The sequence below is a fragment of the Panthera pardus genome, unplaced genomic scaffold, assembly GCF_024362965.1.
Source record: "Panthera pardus isolate Hobbes unplaced genomic scaffold, ASM2436296v1 HiC_scaffold_8, whole genome shotgun sequence".
In the NCBI taxonomy this organism is placed as follows: domain Eukaryota; kingdom Metazoa; phylum Chordata; class Mammalia; order Carnivora; family Felidae; genus Panthera; species Panthera pardus.
Window position 1 is genome coordinate 18,062,203 of NW_026527013.1, and position 19,208 is coordinate 18,081,410.

The following is a 19,208-nucleotide window of genomic DNA, read 5'->3' on the forward strand; positions in this document are numbered from 1 at the left end:
AAGTGCTGGTTTGCTTGTCTGGTGGGTCTAGACTTAAGCTTTTCCTTTTTACCAGTTTGCCAGAAAAATAACCAACTGCAAATCCCTGCTTCCTCATTCTGGGGGCCTGAGGACCTGGCCAGAAAGGAGATTGCTGGATCTGGCTTTCCTCAGAGTACACAGTGACTTTTGACCCTTGGCTCAGTGCAATTCTGCACAGGGAGGAAGTGGTAGGGCGATGGCCAAGAAGGCCATGGAGATTTGGCTGGTACTACTTAGACCTCCTTCCCCAACAGCTGACCGGCAAATGCCCATCCTTCTGCCTATCAGGATGGACTGATTGGTGGGGTCAGGTCCTGGCTTTCCTAGTGTCTGTGGGTAGCTCCTTTCGTTTCACACTCCAGCCTGGGCAGCCTCCTGCCCTCTAGTCTACAAATGGGTTGGGCACTGCTTGACTTATGCACTTAAAGACAAGCCAGATAACTGGTTTGATAGAAGAGAAAGAAGTGCTCACAGGAGCAAGGATTCTGGTTGGGAAGAACTCAAAGAAAAAGGGGTAGAAATGTCACCCAGTAGAAACAAATTTCAGAAAAGTTTGATTTTTTAGCACATGACATTACAAAATGCAACCTAGACCCAAAAGGCATCTCTGGCCAAGTTTCGCCATGATGTTTAGGATGACTAGGATGACGGTGACAATTTCTGAGGAGTCCCTACCTGGAGGGAGTCTCCTTCAAATCTCAAATCTAGTCTTTCTCCTTTTACAGTGCCTCAGATGCTTATGTAACCAGAATGGTGTGATGTGGGCTAGAGCAGTGAGGGATAGTGCATGCTTGGCACTCACTTTACGAAGAGGCAATGGCAGCCCCGAAGGAGAAAAACAGCACGACCAAGGGAAGCAATAAGGTATTGGGAACATGATCATCCTTGAAATAGGAGATCCGGGCTGCTGCCTGTGAGTCTGGAAACATGGGCTCCATCATCAGTGGAAGAAAGGTCCAGAATGCCTTGGCGAATCTTACTATCATTGTTCTTGCTAATTCCTGGAGTTTAAACACAGTGTCAGGAATGGCCACAGCAGGTCACCAAAATGTGCTCAATGAATAAATAAACTGAGTTCAGACCGAATTTCTAACACTCTCATTTAGAACTTGGGTAATACTCATCTAAATTCACAAGTGGTTATTATTCAGTATGTTCCTGGTCAACACCCTGCATTTTATCTGCATATCCCCCATATAACCAGGTAACAGTATCTGTGCCGTCATCTGTGACGGAGCATTTGTCTGTAGAGGAGATGGGTAAAGGAAGCGAAATTTATACTTAACATGATGCCTTATGAGACAACCACAGATTCCTTAATCACAATATAAGTAAACTGTTTTAATTCTGTTATAAAATGAATGCACTAAGATCACCGAGGATATATTCAGGTACCTTTGATGGGGCAAATTCAGAGCTTCATGTTAGAACATTCAAGAAAGCAAAGTCCTCAAGTGACATGTACTCTGAGACTGTGAACAATATGATCTTAACATTGTCCTGGCGCTTAATAACTGTTCATAGCAACACCACCACTAAAACCACAAAGGCCAAACCATTTAATTTTAAAGGCCATTTTGGCTTTGAGAGAGTTCAACTACTAGTTTCTTGAGCCCCTAGGGGATATTTTGTATGTTCACCCACTACTTGACGCTTGTGTACCACCAGGTCAAGGCAAGATCAAACTGGAACACGATTTTATCGTAGAACAGCTTCTTTTGGTCACTTGGAAAGAAACTGCAGGCACACTGAGTTATCACAGAATCATTGCTAGTTCTTGTTACAGCCACGTTACCGAGAAGGAAATGGTAGAAGTAACACTGCCAGACAGGAGTTTTCCGCTGAGCTTCATTGGTGAGTTTATCTTCCCTGCAAGGGATATACTGGATGCCCTTCCACACCATCTTCAACAACTCAAATACCATGCTGTCATAGTTAATTTCATGTGTCAAGTTGACTGGGCCATGGGGTGCCTAGATATTTGGTCAACCATTGTTCTGGGAGTTTCTGTAAGGGTGTTTTGGGATGAAATTAACATTTAAATCAGTAGATTAAGTAACACACATTGCCCTCCCCAATGTGGGTGGGCCTCATCAAATTAGTTGAAGGCCCAAATATAACACAAGGACTGACGCTCAAGTAAGAGAATTTTCCTGCCTGACTGCCTTCAAACTGGGGCATTAGCTCTTCCTGAATCTTGAGCCTGCCAGCCTCTGGAAAGGAACTACACTATCAACTCTTATGGTTCTTAACCTTTCAGATTCAGACTAGAATTTAATCATCAGCTCTCCTTGGTCTATAGTTTGCCAGCTCATCATACAGATCATGAGACCTGCCTGCCTCCATAATTGCATGAGTCAATTCCTTATAATAAATCTCTTTACACACACACACACACACACACACACACACACACACACACACACAATCCTTATTGGTTCTTGTTGGAGAACCCTAATACATATTCCTAGGTCTCCTCTCTAATTTTCAAGAGCTCACATCCCAATCCCAACAATGTATCTGCCAGATGGGTACTATTATGGCCTGGAACCCTGAAATGAGAGGACAAACAACACAGGGCTGCACCAGAAAGTCAGACATGATTTGTCAGCCTTTATTAACCAAGAGCAAAGCCGAGCCCTAGAGTTTCCTTTTAAAAAAACCCAACCTTGTTTATGGCAAACAATGATTTAATTATATGTTCAATACTACAGAGCAAGAATTGATCACTTTCTAATCACTCATTCTTCTGAGATTAAAATGTAAGTGTAAAACAGTTAAAATAAGATTGTCCCCAACGATTTAAAAACAATTCCAATTGACAGACATTTCAAACACTATGTGTAGAACTCAGGACCAAAAAAAAGACCTTAAAACATTTTACCTTTGAGGTAGCACAATAATGCTGAATTAGATTTCTTTTATTACAATGAGCTTAAGAAAACAATGAGGAATCTACCTTTTGCTCAAGGTGGGCTAAATGGTTTTCTGCAAATCCCCCATGAGGTTAGTGACAGTTTTCTTTTTTCTTTTTCTTTTTCTTTTTTTTTTTTTTTTACGTATAAAGATAGCCCTGCAGTGTGTAAAAGGAAACCCACAGGGGAAGGCTGCTTCCCATAAAATAGACATTAGAATCATTGAGGAACGTCAGCAGTCAAGACAGGAGGAACAAGAGGTAATTGTAGTGAAAAACCAAACAACTTGTATCTTGTCAAGAATGGTTTACAAGTACATGTCAAGAACAAAAATTTCAACATTAGCCCACTGAAAACAAAAATTAAAAGATGACGTTCATGGGTCTTTTCCCTTCTTCTCTGTGCAAAAGTGTTTTCACTTTTTTGAAATGAGAGAAGATTGTTTCTACACTGCAACATGACATGGAAATTTTGTGTGCCCAGGGTGCTGCTGGGCACCAGCGGCACTTCTCACTGACTACCATTGTGAGCAGAGAATCTGGGCAATAAGAGGATGAACATGACCCCTTCCTGGCTACAGAGCCATTTCTTGCCACTTTGCTGCTGAATTCACTCATTAAACTGCTCAAAGAAAAACTGCACTCTCACTTGAGAATCTATAGCACTTATATATAAAGACTATCAACTAAGAGGATAGCCCACTTCAACCCTTTCTTCAGAGAATACAGCCAAAAGAAGACAGTGGGTGTGATAAACTGGGGCCAGAAGGAAGGATAATACTGTAGGTTGGACCTCAAGGCTCTCAGGAATATTCTTTACCATTCCAAACAATAGCTAAAATCCAGGAAAGAGGGCATGAAGCTCTAACCCATGGAAGAGAACAATGTAAAACAATTAACACAGGGATCTCTTCCTAATATGCTCCTCCCCTTGAGGCTCACCCAACAGTTCAGGGCTTGCCTGACATAATGTGGACACTAGAGCCCTCAGCTGAGCTTGGTCTGCCACCTTTGAATCTCCATGCTGCAAAGAGAACTGGGACACTGTCAGACTCCTGGCACCTTGGTAATGGTTGTATCCTGTTTCACTCACCCTGGTCCTTTTAAGGTCTTCCTCAAGCCAAACCCCCAAAGGGCCCTGTATGCAGTGACGGTTTGGACTCATGATCTATGTATCAATCTGTAGTTAGAGCAGGAGGACTTAAGACTGATGGATTTTACGCTGTAAAACAGCAACCATCAGTGAGTTGGGGGTATCAAAGAGGCTTCTGTGAAGAGGAAGACTGAACTGGGATGTGCAAGGAGGCAGGCTGAAAAGGCCCATGCCTAGCAGCCTGCAGGAGTGACTCTGGCACTAAGCTCACAGCCAGCCCTAACTAAAGCTGGCATGGGGGGTACAAAGAGGGCATCTGCTCAGTATCTAAACAGTGTCCTCACATAGTTGGGGCCAGACCTCTGTGACGCTCCTAAAGCTCAATGTACCTGCCACTTTTGGAATAAACAGGGGTGATTCCTGTCTGCTAAAGTGCAAGATCTGCTTTCCTAACTTACTTGATAATAAAGCAACACCCTGGAGAAGAACAACCTTGGAAAATCGTGGGAAAAACCACATGGGCTTTCCCAGTGCTAGCTGCCTGTTTTGGGGTATTAGTTACAACCTCTCACGATTCTGAGACCTGCGATGCAGGCTACCTAGGGCAGTGTGAAAAGAGTCCTTCTGCTTTCACATCACAGAACGCAAGAAAAAGGGAGAATTGACCAAAGTTGTGGTAGGTCACCCTTCCGGAAATCTCTCCACCACACTGTCCATGGCAAAAGCAGAGAGCCTGGCTTATGTGGACAATGGAAGTGACATGTGGGCTCCATCACTATCTATAACAGGAATGACTCAAGCCCCAGCATGTGATCTCTTAGGGATCTATTGAGTTACACAAATTTAAAAAATAAATCATATTGGGAAGGGCCTCTTGATTTAATATAAACTTGGCTACAACATTCAAATTATCTCTATGCAGCCTTCACACTACTCTTAGGATCTCTTGTAGTTTCTTGATTCTAAGTCATTGTGAAGGAAAAAAAAATCCATTCTGAAATATATTTAATTAGGATAATTCATCAGCATTCTACCTGATAGAATTAAAAGGCTAAAAAAGTTTTAAAATAAGCTAAATTACTTTCCTCTGGGGTTAATAATTGGAACCCCAAATATCCCAACACCTTAATTAGAAAGGTTTTTACAGTAATTCTATGAAATTGTGAGTAGTTCTGATTTTTAAAAACAAAGCGTTGATCTTCAGGATGAATGCCTGAGTCAGCTGACAAACGATACACGCGAATAGGTCTAATAAGAATTCCCTAAACACAGAAATAATTTTTTTTTTTATTTCAAAAAAAAAAAAAATAGCTGCTTCTTCTTTAAAGAGTTTAAAATTGATAGTTCAACAGCAAAGCTATGTGATAACACCGGAGTAGAAGGAAAGGGCTCTCTTTGTAGTAGTACAACCTCTTGCTGGCACACCGCCATTAGCTGGTAGGGACAACTGGGAACAAGATGGCAGGAGTCGCCCAGGGAAGTATTTGGGTCAGATAAAGTGATGGCACGTCCAGACCCTGGCTCCTTAGAAATGCATAGTGATTCACTCATGCAAACTGCACAGAGATAAATAAAACAAAACAAAACCTACTAAAACAGAACAAAACACCCCAACCCAGAAAACCTTCCCTGGCTCTCTGCTACGTGAAGAATGTGCTGAACCCAAATTTTCTGCTCTAACACAGGTCCTCATGACCAATTGGTGTGCCTTGGCGCACTGACCTGCTGGGCCCTGGGCAGGGCCCTTTCCTAAACAGCACTGTGAGTTTGGAGACAGCTGTCATGGGTATAGCTGTCAGCAGACAGTACAATGCCACAGGACCACAGACCTCGGTCCTACCAGCTGCCATTTTCTACTGTAAAACCAAAGGCTACAATTGTGAACAAACGTGTGGACTTTCTCAAAGGACAAAGGAGAAGATCGAGGGCTACAACATTTCCTCCCTTGAGAAAGGTCGGGGGTGGGTGTCTACAGTTATACACAGGTTTGTGCAGACCTGTGGTGACTTCCAACAGCAACAGTAGCAGCCAGAGAGGAAAGGAAGATGATTACACTTTGGACTTTGTATCAGGCACTTAAATTGTTGGAGAGACATGCCGTTTTGAATGAAAGATGTGACAACTGGGTTGGAATAATCATTACAAGTGGTCTAATAATGGGCTTTCAGAAGCAAAGTGGAGGAGGTATGGGTCGAACCTCTGCCCATCTTTTAGTGCTGACTTTCAAGTTTTCTAAATGCCCACGGCCATAGCAATGGCAGTGGCGGTGGCAACAGCAGGAACAGTTCTGTTGTGTCTGTCTTCCATGTATGTTCTGTGGCTGACCAGAAGGTTTTGGTGTCACACTGAGAAGGCTCTGTGGTGTGGCACACCTACTGCCCGGGATCGATCAAATCCATGCTGGAGCCAAACATCTTCACCAGTTGTTCCTCGTAGTGTGAGATGTTTCTCTTCATGATGTCCATACACGGCCCCAGAAGCCTCTCAAATGCTTGCACATCCATAACTGCATTGTTAAAAAGAGGTGCACGAGAGAATGAATTCTCTACATCATTAATTCAAAGTCATTTCCCACATGCAAACTTTTTCTTTTTAATTAAAAAAAAATTTTTTTTTTAATTTTTTTTTTAACGTTTATTTATTTTTGAGACAGAGAGAGACAGAGCATGAACGGGGGAGGGGCAGAGAGAGGGAGACACAGAATCGGAAACAGGCTCCAGGCTCTGAGCCGTCAGCCCAGAGCCTGACGCGGGGCTCAAACTCACGGACCGCGAGATTGTGACCTGAGCCGAAGTCGGATGCTTAACCCACTGAGCCACCCAGGCGCCCCGCAAACTTTTTCTTAAGTATACCCATTCACGTTACAGGGGATAAGACTGTGGGATCCTGGGCACCTGGAAAAAGGAGGGATGTTTCTACGTGAGTACAGCCTGACTGTGTCATCTCGGTTTGTGACTTTGCAGAGCCTGGCAGCACCTTTCTCTTGATCCCTACAGAATCCTGGACACCTGCCTCCATTTCTGCTCTTTTCACAGGCTATACTGCTGTATTGCTAAAGGATATATACCCATTTCTAGTTGGTCCCACAAGCTGTTCATGCCTGGGTGTGTGAGAGAACTGGTGGAGTCAAGGCTTGCTGCTGGGAAAAAAATACTGCATGTTAGAAAAAAAAAGTATTATGCATAAAGAATTTATTTTTCTTACCTAAGCATTTGACGTCTCCCACTGCATAAGCTGAAGCAGCTCTGGGTTTGTTGGTGACCAGTGCAAGCTCTCCAAAGTACTGCCCCTTATGGCAACGGGCAATCTCGACCTCCTGGTTCCCACCATCCTTGTTTGCTTTAGTCTAGGGCAGGTGGAAAACATGACCTAGACTGATTCCAGAATCACAGCTGGACATGTCCAGTCACACACACTTGCAGTCCCGTCTCAGTACACTTAACACAATTATTTAGACATTCACTCTGCAGAGACCATGTAAACTGCATGGGCTAATTACTGCACCATGTAAACTGCATGGGCTAATTAGTCTCTGGTTTAATTAGAGGAGCTGGCTTTTACCTCGGGCTTCATCCAATTCCTAACAACCTTTTAGAGGTAATGGATAAATATCAAGAGGTAAAGAGCAGACCATTTTCTTTGGAAGATTTTTATATATATATATAAAATTATATATATATATAATATAATATTAATATATACTACACGATTATATAACATCAGTATATTATATATTAACATAAATATATTTATTATGTATTTTTATTTATTATACATACATATATGTATATGAATGCTCTCTTTTTGGTAGATGCTGACTTCTGAGGCACAGGGGAAAAGACAGGTCATTTGCAAATTCCTTCTAAATGATGTCAATGTTTCTCTTAGGTAAAGTCACAATCCTAGGCTACTTCTTGATTTGAGATCATGTCTTTCTTGGCCAATACTTCACAGTGACAAATTTTCTTTTTAGGTACTGTCTGCATCTTAAGTTAGTGGTTCCCAAGGCACCTGGGTGGCTCAGTCAGTTAAGTGTCCAGCTCTTGATTTCAGCTCAGGTCATGATCTCATGGGTTTGGTTCCTGAGTTCACGCCCCAAGTTGAGGTTCATGTACAGCCTGGCACTGGACTCAGCACTAACAAGCCTGCCTGGGATTCTCTCTCTCCTCTCTCTCTCTGCTCCTCCCTCATGCACACATGCACACTCTCTTTCTCAAAAACAAACTTAAAAATAGTTTAGGGGCGCCTAGGTGGCTCAGTCGGGTGAGCATCTGACTTTGGCTCAGGTCATAATCTCATGGTTCGTGGGTTCGAGCCCCGTGTCGGGCTCTGTGCTGAGCGCTCAGAGCCTGGAGCCTGCTTCGGATTCTGTGCCCCCCTCGCTCTCTGCCCCTCCCCCGCTCATGCTCTGTCTCTCTCAAAAGTGAATAAAGATTAAGAAAAATTTAAAAAAAAATAGTTTAAAGACTTGGATGTAAATTTAAAAAAATAAATTAAAAAAAAAAAACAGTTTAAGTTAGTGGTTTCCCCCCCTACCACCACACATTTTTTTAGAAGAGCTGAGTAACTAAAAACAATTTTTTATAATGTTCAACCTGGAAATTTAGTGGTTTAACTTTGTATTAAGAAATCGAGCAGGTTGTAATTTATGCTTATCAAATTACTGAAAATAATGTACTATATTATATTTAATATCTAGAGGTTTTTTGTTTGGTTTTGCTTTTTTTTTTTTTTTTACAAATCCATTTGCCAAGCTAAGCAATAATTTGTTTAAGTAAAAAGATTATTTAGAGTTTATTTATAAGAATTAGTCTCGGGGCGTCTGGGTGGCTCAGTCGGTTAAGCGTCCGACTTCAGCTCAGGTCACGATCTCGCGGTCCGTGAGTTCGAGCCCCGCGTCGGGCTCTGGGCTGACGGCTCAGAGCCTGGAGCCTGCTTGCGATTCTGTGTCTCCCTCTTTCTCTGCCCCCACCCCACCCCGTTCATGCTCTGTCTCTCTCTGTCTCAAAAATAAATAAAACGTTAAAAAAAAAAATTTAAAAAAATAAATAAATAAATAAAAAAGAATTAGTCTCAATCTTTAAGAGCTACTTTAAGTTATAGGCAAATAACCTTCCTTGCACACTACTGCCCTGACCTGTTTGCTCTGCAGTTGATCTGCTCCATTGGAGCCAACACTCCACTTCCAATTTCTGTAGCATTCTCTGGGGCTGCAGACACTTATGTGCCCACCTAGTCCCTTCTCCAGAGTAGCATTTACCACATGGTCATGTGAACACCAGCCCCCTGAGGGTTTTGTTATAATGCAGATTCTGATTCAGTAGGTCTGGGGCAGAGTCTAAGATTGCATTCCTGACAAGCTCTCCCAACCCCCAGGGCCACAGTGCTGCTGGTCCCACACACCCAACACCACTAGGCTGTGATCAGGAGGTGTCAATGAGTATTTGAGAAATATGCAAACATGTATCACTAGTCCAAAAACAATAAGTAAAAGAACATAGATGTTTCAACCTATTGTTTCATGTGAAACAGCAGATCCATTTTTAATCACAAATCAAGCCACCTTACAGGGAGTAATCATATTTATCCTTCTCTATATAACCTTTACTAAAGATATTCTATAAGAGACTTCATATTAGGTCAGTATTATATTTAACTATTTTAACAAATTCTATATTCTTTTAAAAAATGTTTATTTTTTATGAGAGAAAGAGTGTAAGCTGTGGAGGGGCAGCGAGAGAGAGAATCCCAAGCAGGCTTGGTGCTGAGAGCCTGACGCGTGGCTTGATCTCACAAACTGTGAGATCATGACCTGAGCCAAAATCAAGAGTTGGATATTTAACCAAGTGAACCACACCCAGGTGCCCCTAAATATTCCATATTCTTAAAAAAAATTTGAACAGAGAAATCTGGTGAGGACGGATTTATGATAAGGATTACTCCTCCTATCTATTGGTCATTTTAGGTCTTCCTATCCATGAAATGGTATGATAACAATGGTCCTACAGACCTCCCCTTCCAGTGCTCTAGAAAGGAAGTTTTTTTCATATTCAACACCCACATGTATGTCTTTATCATGTATTCCCCCCACTTTCTACTAGGGGTATTTATCTTTTTCTTATGGATTTGTAGCCATTATTTCTCATATTATTAATTATGTAACAGATGCAAAGGCAATAGGAACAAAGAGAAATATACTAAATCCCTATCACTGGAGGGACTTAAACATGGGTCTTTGCCAGTCACATGCCTCATATAACAATGACACTAGATACTAGACACACTTCCCATTTACAGCAAACAGCTACTTTCTGTGCATGCACCTGGTATAACTTGCCTCGTCACACACAGACTCACCTTGCTTCTGATCAGGATGCTCACCTCGCCGGACTCTATAATATAGAAGCTATCAGCCTTTTCACCCTGGAAAGGGAGAGGAGGTCATCAGAGCTATATATTGGCACAGGACACAGAAATAGATAATTTTCTCATTGCTCAAACTCCAATTTGTATTTATTTTTCAACTCTACAAAGTAATCAGTGCCTAACAAATTCAGAACAAAATGAGAGGATCCTGGTCACCAGGGACTTCAGTCCAACTATGACTGACACATCTCTCACTTCCTAACATGGAATATTCACATTTCTCTCCACAAATATGCCCAGGCTGCCAACTGCGCACAGCATCACTATCTTTGCTGCTCATGTTAGTCTGCTATTGAAACCTGTGACTGGGACCAGTCGCCAAGGCTGCCACAGACAATATCAAGGTGACTCCTGGCTACCTCTGGGCATGGGGCTCAAGGATAATGCAGCCCTCCAGAGGACAGTGTGGATCTGAAGAAAGCCCTGCCTTGGGGAGGGAGGTACTGTGATGTGGGTTGATGTCAACCTTATAAGCCTCAGGCTTTTCTTTCACTTGTTTGGATTTTAAACCACTTGGCTGAACCAGTCATTCAGGTAATTCAACAAGTAATTAAGTACTTACTATGTGCCAAGGCACTGTTCTAGGCATGTGAGACATATCAGTGGGCAAAACAAATATCCCTACCCTTGTGGAAATTACAGTCTAATATGGTAAACAAACTGTAAACAATCAACATAATGAATCAGCAAATTATACTGTTGTGTTGGAAGGCAATTAAGTACTACAGTGAGGGAGCAATGTGGGATCTGGAGTGCTAGGGAAGGAGATGGCTACAGTATACAGCAGAGTTTCATCTGAGGGTGAGATCTGAGCAAAGGCTGGAATGAGGGGAGAGAGGCAAGCAGACACTGAGAAGAGGATTGCAGGCCAACTTCAGTATCTGACCCCTTCCTCTTAACGTGTGGGGCAACAACCATCTACACTGGATAATTCAATACTAGTCCTGTGTTCTCATTCCATGTGGGTCTTATGTCTTCAGTAGAGTCTATACTTCTGAATTTTCCTAAGACTTAAGTGTCGTTGGCCACTGCACAGATCTCCAAGTGGACATCTTACAGCTGAGGCTGCCATTCTTAAGTAGTTAATCTAGTCCCAGTTCATTAGATAATAATCATTGCTTTATGTGAGTAAAAAGCACAGCTTTAAAAAGGGCTGTCTGTGGGTTTCTGTGCTGCCATGTTGGGTAGGTACCCTGTGCCCAGCAGAGCTAAATCAACATGAAGTTCTAGTGTTACCCAAATAGCTCCCTGAGAGTTGATGAAGGAAACTAAGGGGAAGCCAGAGGTTGGGTCACCAGGAGGTTGCTTCTAGGTCCAAGAAGGGAGTTTCACAAAGGAAGATGGGATTATCAGTGTTCAGTGCTGTTGGAGGTCAAGATAAAGATTCAAATGTGTGCGGGGCGCCTGGGTGGCTCAGTCAGTTAAGCGTCCGTGATCTCACGGTCCTTGAGTTCGAGCCCCGCGTCGGGCTCTGTGCTGACAGCTCAGAGCCTGGAGCCTGTTTCAGATTCTGTGTCTCCCTCTCTCTGACCCTCCCCCGTTCATGCTCTGTCTCTGTCTCAAAAATAAATAAAGGTTAAAAAAAAATTAAAAAGAAAAGATTCAAGTGTGCAAAAACATTCTGGTGACCAAGAAGAGGGTGGTGAGTGGTAGGGATGAGCCACAAAAGTGACAGGTGGTGAAGGGTGGTACCTGAGCTCTTTTTGTTTAGATAGATGTGTAACAGCCATAATTTACAGTGCTAATTTTTCAAGGCTTCAGCCTGATGAATTTTTACACATTTATGCACCTGTGTGACCACCTCCTGGATCAAAACAGAAAACCTTTCTGGCCTCCAAAAGGGTCCTTATCGAGTCAAAACTACCATTGCTCCGACTATTAGGTGACCGTATCTGACTTCTCTCCTTGCAGTTTTCCTTAATTCCTGTTAAGGAAAGTAAGGCTGTTCCTGAACTTCATATAAATGGAATCCTACATGGCCTATCATGTCTGGCTTCCTCTGGTCCACACTGTGAGACCACACTTCTAATATGCCTGGCTGTGAAAGGGATGAGAAGCTGGTAGCTGGAGCGAAAACAGTGAGTGGAGGAACGTGAGTGTATTCTGAAGAAAGACTCAGGCATGTCTACAGGGTGTGAAGAATGAGCCTGATGAACAGGGGAGCTCAAATAAAAGAGAATCTGCTAACAATGCTGTGCTCTGCTAACAGAGCTCACTCCCAGCAGGCACTCTGGTGAGTACCACATGTGCACTGACTGCTTCATGCAATTGCCCAAGAAGTCAATACAATTGGTACTATCACTACCCCATTTTACAGAAGAGTTTCCTCAGAAGCTCAGAAGATAAATAACTGTCATAGGAGGTAGAGGAATAGCTGGTGGATTCAAGGTTGAGAGGAAATGGGAAGAAATATTATCCAGACCACGAGGAACAATGAGGCTTGCCTAGGTAAAAGCTCTTCTCTTTCTCTGGACCAGAGGAAGGACCATCTCTGATCCTCTTTTTTTAATGTTTTTTTTTTTTAATGTTTATTATTTTTGAGAGACAGAGGGAGAGCAAGCAGGGGAGGGGCAGAGAGAGGGAGACACAGAATCTGAAGCAGGCTCCAGGCTCTGAGTTGTCAGTACAGAGCCCAAAGCGGGGCTCGAACCCACGAACCATGAGAACATGAGCCGAGCCGAAGTCGGATGCTTAACCAACTGAGCCACCAAGGCACCCCTGAGCCTTTTAATTTTACTAATTTGCTAATACATCACTTGAAAGGATTATCATAGTTCACAAACAATTTAAGAAGAAAAAATTAAGGGGCGCCTGGGTGGCTTGGTCGGTTATGCGTCCGACTTCAGCCCAGGTCATGATCTCACAGTCCGTGAGTTCAAGCCCTGCGTTGGGCTCTGTGCTGACAGCTCAGAGCCTGGAGCCTGTTTCAGATTCTGTGTCTCCCTCTCTCTCTGCCCCTCCCCTGTTCATGCTCTGTCTCTCTCTGTCTCAAAAATAAATAAACGTTAAAAAAAAATTTAAAAAAAAAGAAGAAAAAATTAAAAATGAAACCATGAATAATGATATGATCAACTGAAAATGGTCTATTTTTGAGGCATCTGAGGGGTACTGTTTGCATTTCCAGCCTCATGAAACAGCCTGGTTAGGCTGAGACAGAGATGGGCCAGGAGAGATATTTCCTGCCTCCCTCAGGTCCAGTGATAGATAGTGCATGCAAGCTGGCTGTTCAGACTTTGCAGGATGCCTCTCAGTTTTTAGGGGAGACAGAGCAGAATGAGATGACTACCCCAGCAGCAAAAAACAGGAGCTCAATGGAAGAATGTTCCTGCTTTTCAAATTGTTGTCTGCTAATAGCATCTGAGTATACATCTCACAGAAAGAACATTCCATTCTATATTTAGGAGTAAAGAAGCCAGACTATATTTTACATTTTTTAAAAAGTTTATTTATTTATTTTGAGAGAGAGGGGGACCACAAGAGAGACAGGGAGAGAGACATAATCCCAAGCAGGGTCCTCACTGTCAGCACAGAGGCCAATGTGGGGCTCAAACTCATGAACTGCAAGATCATGACTTGAGCCAAAGTCGGACACTTAACTGACTGAGCCATCCAGGTACTGCTATTTTACATTTTTATAATTTTTTTATTAAAACATTTTCTTCTTAACGTTCATTTATTTTTGAGAGAGACACACACACACACACACACACACACACACACACACACACACAGTGCGACGGGGGAGGGGCAGAGAAAGAGAGGAAGACACAGAATCTGAAACAGCCTTTGGATTCTGAGCTGTCAGCAGAGAGCCTAATGTGGGACTTGAACTCGAAAATGGCGAGATCATGACCTGAGACGAAGTCAGACGCTCAACCAACTGAGCCACCCAGGTGCCCTCCTATTTTATATTTTTTGTGAACATATCAGGTGTTTCAATAAACAGCTTCTGAATGTCTATGCGGCAGGCACTATGTTACCAACCATATGCTAAAATTCACTGGGCTTTATATTAAATAAATGTCTTTTTTTCACAAATGATGATATAGGATCCATATCCCATCCTAAGAATGACCGAAACTCTAATTCAGGACATGGTATGGTACTTCCTTTTTTTTTTTTTTTTAATGTTTATTTATTTTTGAGAGAGAGAGAGAGAGTGAGCACAAGCTGGGAAATGGCAGAGAGAGAGGGAGACACAGGATCCAAAGCAGGCTCCAGGCTCTGAGCTGTCAGCACAGAGCCCAATGCAGGGCTCTAATCCACGAACCTCCAGATCATGACCTGAGCCGAAGTCAGACGCTTAACCGACTGAGCCACCCAGGCACCCCAACAAAATGGTACTTCAATGCTGAATACATGAAACATACTTTTTTTTTTTTAATTTTTTTTTTTAACACTTATTTTTATTTTTGAGACAGAGAGAGACAGAGCATGAACAGGGGAGGGGCAGAGAGAGAGGGAGACACAGAATCTGAAACAGGCTCCAGGCTCTGAGCTGTCAGCACAGAGCCTGACGCGGGGCTCGAACTCACGGACCGCGAGATCATGACCTGAGCTGAAGTCGGCCGCTCAACCGACTGAGCCACTCAGGCACCCGAAACATACTTTTTATAAAGTACAAACCAACTTCTGTCCATATCATCCAGAGAACAGGTAAAACATTCCATCAATTAGGATAAATGAGCAAATTATGAAAACACTACAAAGTATATAAGCATAACATTAAAAAAAAAAACCCAGAGATAAAAATTTGTGTTGATGAACTTGAAAGGATGAAATAAAAGAAAACTCTGAAGTGGGCAGCTGGCCAGGGGCCTCCCTGACAGCATATGTGGTCTAGAGAACAACTAGAGACAGGCAGAGATGCACACTAGCCTCCCACCAACCCCTTCAATAAGCAGTGGCTTCTGTTCTTTCCACAGTATCTGGGTCCTTGCTGGACACCTGCATTAGCAAGGCACCCATCCTCAGACATAATGACCTGTGAAGAAAGCTGGGCTGTAGGAAGAAGCTGCTGGCATGCTGGTGCTGAAGAGTCACAGCATCCAAGCACAACTGTCCAAGGGGGCTTAGGGCAGCAATCTCTAAATGCTGATGGCCATCACTGATCTTCAGGGATGTAGGGAAACTTCTCTTGGTTTCAGCTCAGGTCATGATCTTATGGTTTGTGGGTTCGAGAACCTGCATTGGGCTCTGTGCTGGCCGCCTGGAGCCTGCCTGGGATTCTCTCTCTCTCCCTTTCTCTCTGCCCCTCCTGTGCTCTCTCTCTCAAAATAAATAAATAAACTTAAAAAATACTAAAATGCCCATATTGGAAAAAGAAGACAGGCTAGAAAGTGAAAAGCTAAGCAACCAATTCAAGAAAACTGGGGAAAAAATAGCAAAACGAAGTCGAAGAAAGGAAATGAGATAAAGACAGAAAGTAATGAAATAGAAAACATTCAACCAGATTAATAAAAGGCAAAAAAGTGGTTCTTAAAACAGACTGAAAGAATTAGTAAGCCCCTTGCAAGATTGAACAATAAAAAAAAAGAGAAGGTACAAAACGACAATATCAGGAATTAAGATGGGATCATTCTAGATGTTGTAGATATTTAAAAGGTGTTACAGGAACATTCTGACCTACTTTGTGCCAAAAACATTGAATTTTAGATAAAATGAATAAATCCCTAGCAAAATAGATCTTACCAAAACACACTGAAGAATAGAAAACCTAAATAGTTTAACAATTAATAACTTAATTTGTGGTCAAAATCTTCCCACAGGGGCACCTGGGTGGCTCAGTTGGTTAAGCGTCTGACTCTTGGTTTTGGCTCAGGTCACGATCTCACGGTTCTGTGAGTTCAAGCCCTGTACTGGGCTCCACACCATCAGTATGGAGCCCACTTGGGATTATCACTCTCCCTCTCTCTCTGCCTCTCTCTCTCTCTCTCTCTCTCTGAAATAAGTTAAAAAAAATCTTCCCACAAAAGAAACATCACTAAGTTCCTTAAGATATCCAAGGAATTCTAGTCTTATGCAAACTCCTCAGATAATAGTAAGAGAATAGAATCCCATTACGATTCTAACACCCTGATATCAAAATCTGACGAGGCTGCTATAAGAAAGGAAAATTACATATCAGCCTCACTTGGGAACACAGCCAGAAAATCTTAAACAAAATATTAACAAATTGGATTCATCAACATATGAAATGGATACTACACAATGGCCAAGTCAGTTTATCTTATCTCAGCAACACAAGGCTGCTTTAAGATTTGAAAATCAAATCAATGTAATCACTGAAGTCTTGTTAATAACAGCTAAAAACTAGAAACACACTTAATCTCCATCAGCAGTGGGAAGACAAATAGTTTATTTACATGCTGGAATACTATACAGCAATGAAAACCAACAAACTACAGCTGCACACAACAATGTGGGTGAAATGTTGAGCAAAAGAAGGTACAAATAAAAGAATACATACATTCTAATTCCAATTTAGAAATTAAAGAAAAAGACAGCAAGACTTAGCCATATTGTTTATACACAGGTGGTAAAAATTATAAAGCAAAGTAAATATATGACTATGATAAAAGTCAGCATAGAGACATAGTAGAGGTCTGTGACTAGGAAGGGCAGAGCAGCTTCTGAGGTGTGAGGGTATTTCTCTGAAAACATCTAAAAAGTACATTTCTGGATTATAGAGTAAATTCAGCTTTATAGAATAAGGATAAACTTCTCTCAAAAGGGGTTCAGCTAAGTTATTCTCCTATTCACTGTGAATAAAACTTCCTGCTACATCTTGGAATTATCAGATTCTTACCTTTTGCCAAACTAATAGGTATGAAAATAGTTCTCACTGGGGAGCCTGGGTGGCTCAGTTGGTTAAGCATCCAACTTTGGCTCAGGTCATGATGTTACCGTTTGTGAGTTTGAGCCCCATATCGGGCTCTGTGCTGATAGCTTAGAGCCTAGAGCCTGCTTTAGATTCTGTGTCTCCCTCTCTCTCTGCCCCTCCCCTGCTCTCATTCTATCTCTCTCTCTCAAAAATAAATAAACATCAAAAAAAATAAAAAAAGAAAATAGTTCTCATTGTGGCTTTTAATTTGCATTTCCTTGATTACTCAATGAAACTGAAGCCAATTCATTTTTCACTGATGCCAGAACTATACTCTGAGAACACAATTCTCATAGTGATATCCTTCCTCTCTCTCAAAAACCTTTGAAAATGCTTTTCAAACATTTCACCAAGTTTTTTTTTTTAATTTCTTTAAGTTTATTTACTTATTTTTGAGAGAGAGAGAGAAAGCAGGGGAGGGGCAGAGAGGGAGAGAATCCCAAGCAGGCTCTGCACTAACAGCATGAATCCTGATGGGGGCTCAAACTCATGAACCATGAGATCATTACCTGAGCTGAAGTTAAGAGTTGGTCACTTAACCGACTGAGCCACCCAGGCTCCCCTTGAAGTGTATTTTTATATACTAGCAATAAATAATTAGAAACTGAAGAAAGGAAAACCACTTACAATATCGTAAAAAATGTAAAATATCCAGGTATAAATTTAACAAAGATGTGTACGACTTGAAAAGTATAAAATACTACAGAGAAAAAGTAAAAGGTAACCTAGGGGCACCTGGGTGGCTCAGTCGGTTAAGCGTCCGACTTCAGCTAGGTTATGATCTTATAGTTCATGGATTCAAGCCCCACATTGGGCTCTCTGCTGTCAGCACAGAGCTCACAGAGGATCCTCTGTCTCCCTCTCTCTCTGCCGCTCCCTTGTGCTTGCTCTCTCTTTCAAAAATAGACATTAAAAAAAAAAAAATGACCTACATAGAGATATACTAAGTTCATGAACCACTGACAGTAAGCTTTTTTGATTAGAATGTAAGTGACTGACATCAAGCTTTTGATTATTGAGGCAACCATTTCAAAGACACCTACCTTGAATAAACATATTGCCAGCCACACTAAATAAAGAGCCAGGCTGCCCCACCTATGAAGTCTCCCTTTTATTTTAAATGTTTATTTATTTATTTTGAGAGAGAGACAGAGAGACAGAGAGAGAGAGCCCGCGTGAGCGCGCACGCGAGTGGGGGAGGGGCAGAGAGAATCCCAAGCAGGCTCTGTGCTGTCAGCACAGAACCTGATGCAGGGCTTGAACTCACAAACCATGAGATCATGACCTGTGCTGAAATAAACAGTTGGACGCTTAACTGACTGAACCATCCAGGTGCCCCATGAAGTTTCTCTTTTAGAAAGCCCTGAGAAATGCAGAAAACTGACCACTTGAGTGACCCCACTTTTCTCTTCCCACAACCCTAATTCCTGCTCTTACGTTTTAAATTTGCCAATAAAGAGAGAACCTGCCAAACCCTGGGCAGCCCACCCTCATCCCCAATAAAGACAGAATTCCAGGTCCCCACCCCCACCCTGTGACCTCACTGTGTGGCCCTGGGTGTGCCATATACCCTCCAGGATCTGTGAGTAATAAACTTTGTTTTTTCAAAGTTCCTTCATGGTTGTTGCTAAGCCTTGCAGTCATAACAAGAACCACAAGGGCCAGTCCAGACACAACACTGGCTCTGGAGAAATGTCTGTGGGGACTTTTGAGAAGTGGTACAGGACGAGGTGAGTGCCCCAGGCATTCCTAGCTGACAGCATCACTACTGATGGCCTGAGACTGACACAAAACACTCACTATTGTTACAATGTCAATTTCTCCCCAAATTGATCTATAGTTTCAACATAATCCCCCCTGAAAAATCTCAT

At 42.3% G+C, this 19,208-nt stretch overlaps 1 protein-coding gene across 1 annotated transcript in view; it reads right to left on the reverse strand.

Annotated features, from left to right (window-relative positions):
- Positions 1-2,614: 2,614 nt before the first annotated feature.
- The window catches only part of PRKAR2A (protein kinase cAMP-dependent type II regulatory subunit alpha), a 111,667-nt gene continuing 95,073 nt past the window's right edge, over positions 2,615-19,208 (reverse strand). The window contains exons 9-11 of the mRNA XM_019416755.2: positions 10,386-10,451; positions 7,233-7,374; positions 2,615-6,534 (exon numbers count right to left, since the gene is read on the reverse strand). Coding sequence (XP_019272300.1) covers positions 6,401-6,534; positions 7,233-7,374; positions 10,386-10,451 — 342 coding nt within the window. The 3' untranslated portion in view covers positions 2,615-6,400. The remainder of the gene's footprint in view (positions 6,535-7,232; positions 7,375-10,385; positions 10,452-19,208) is intronic.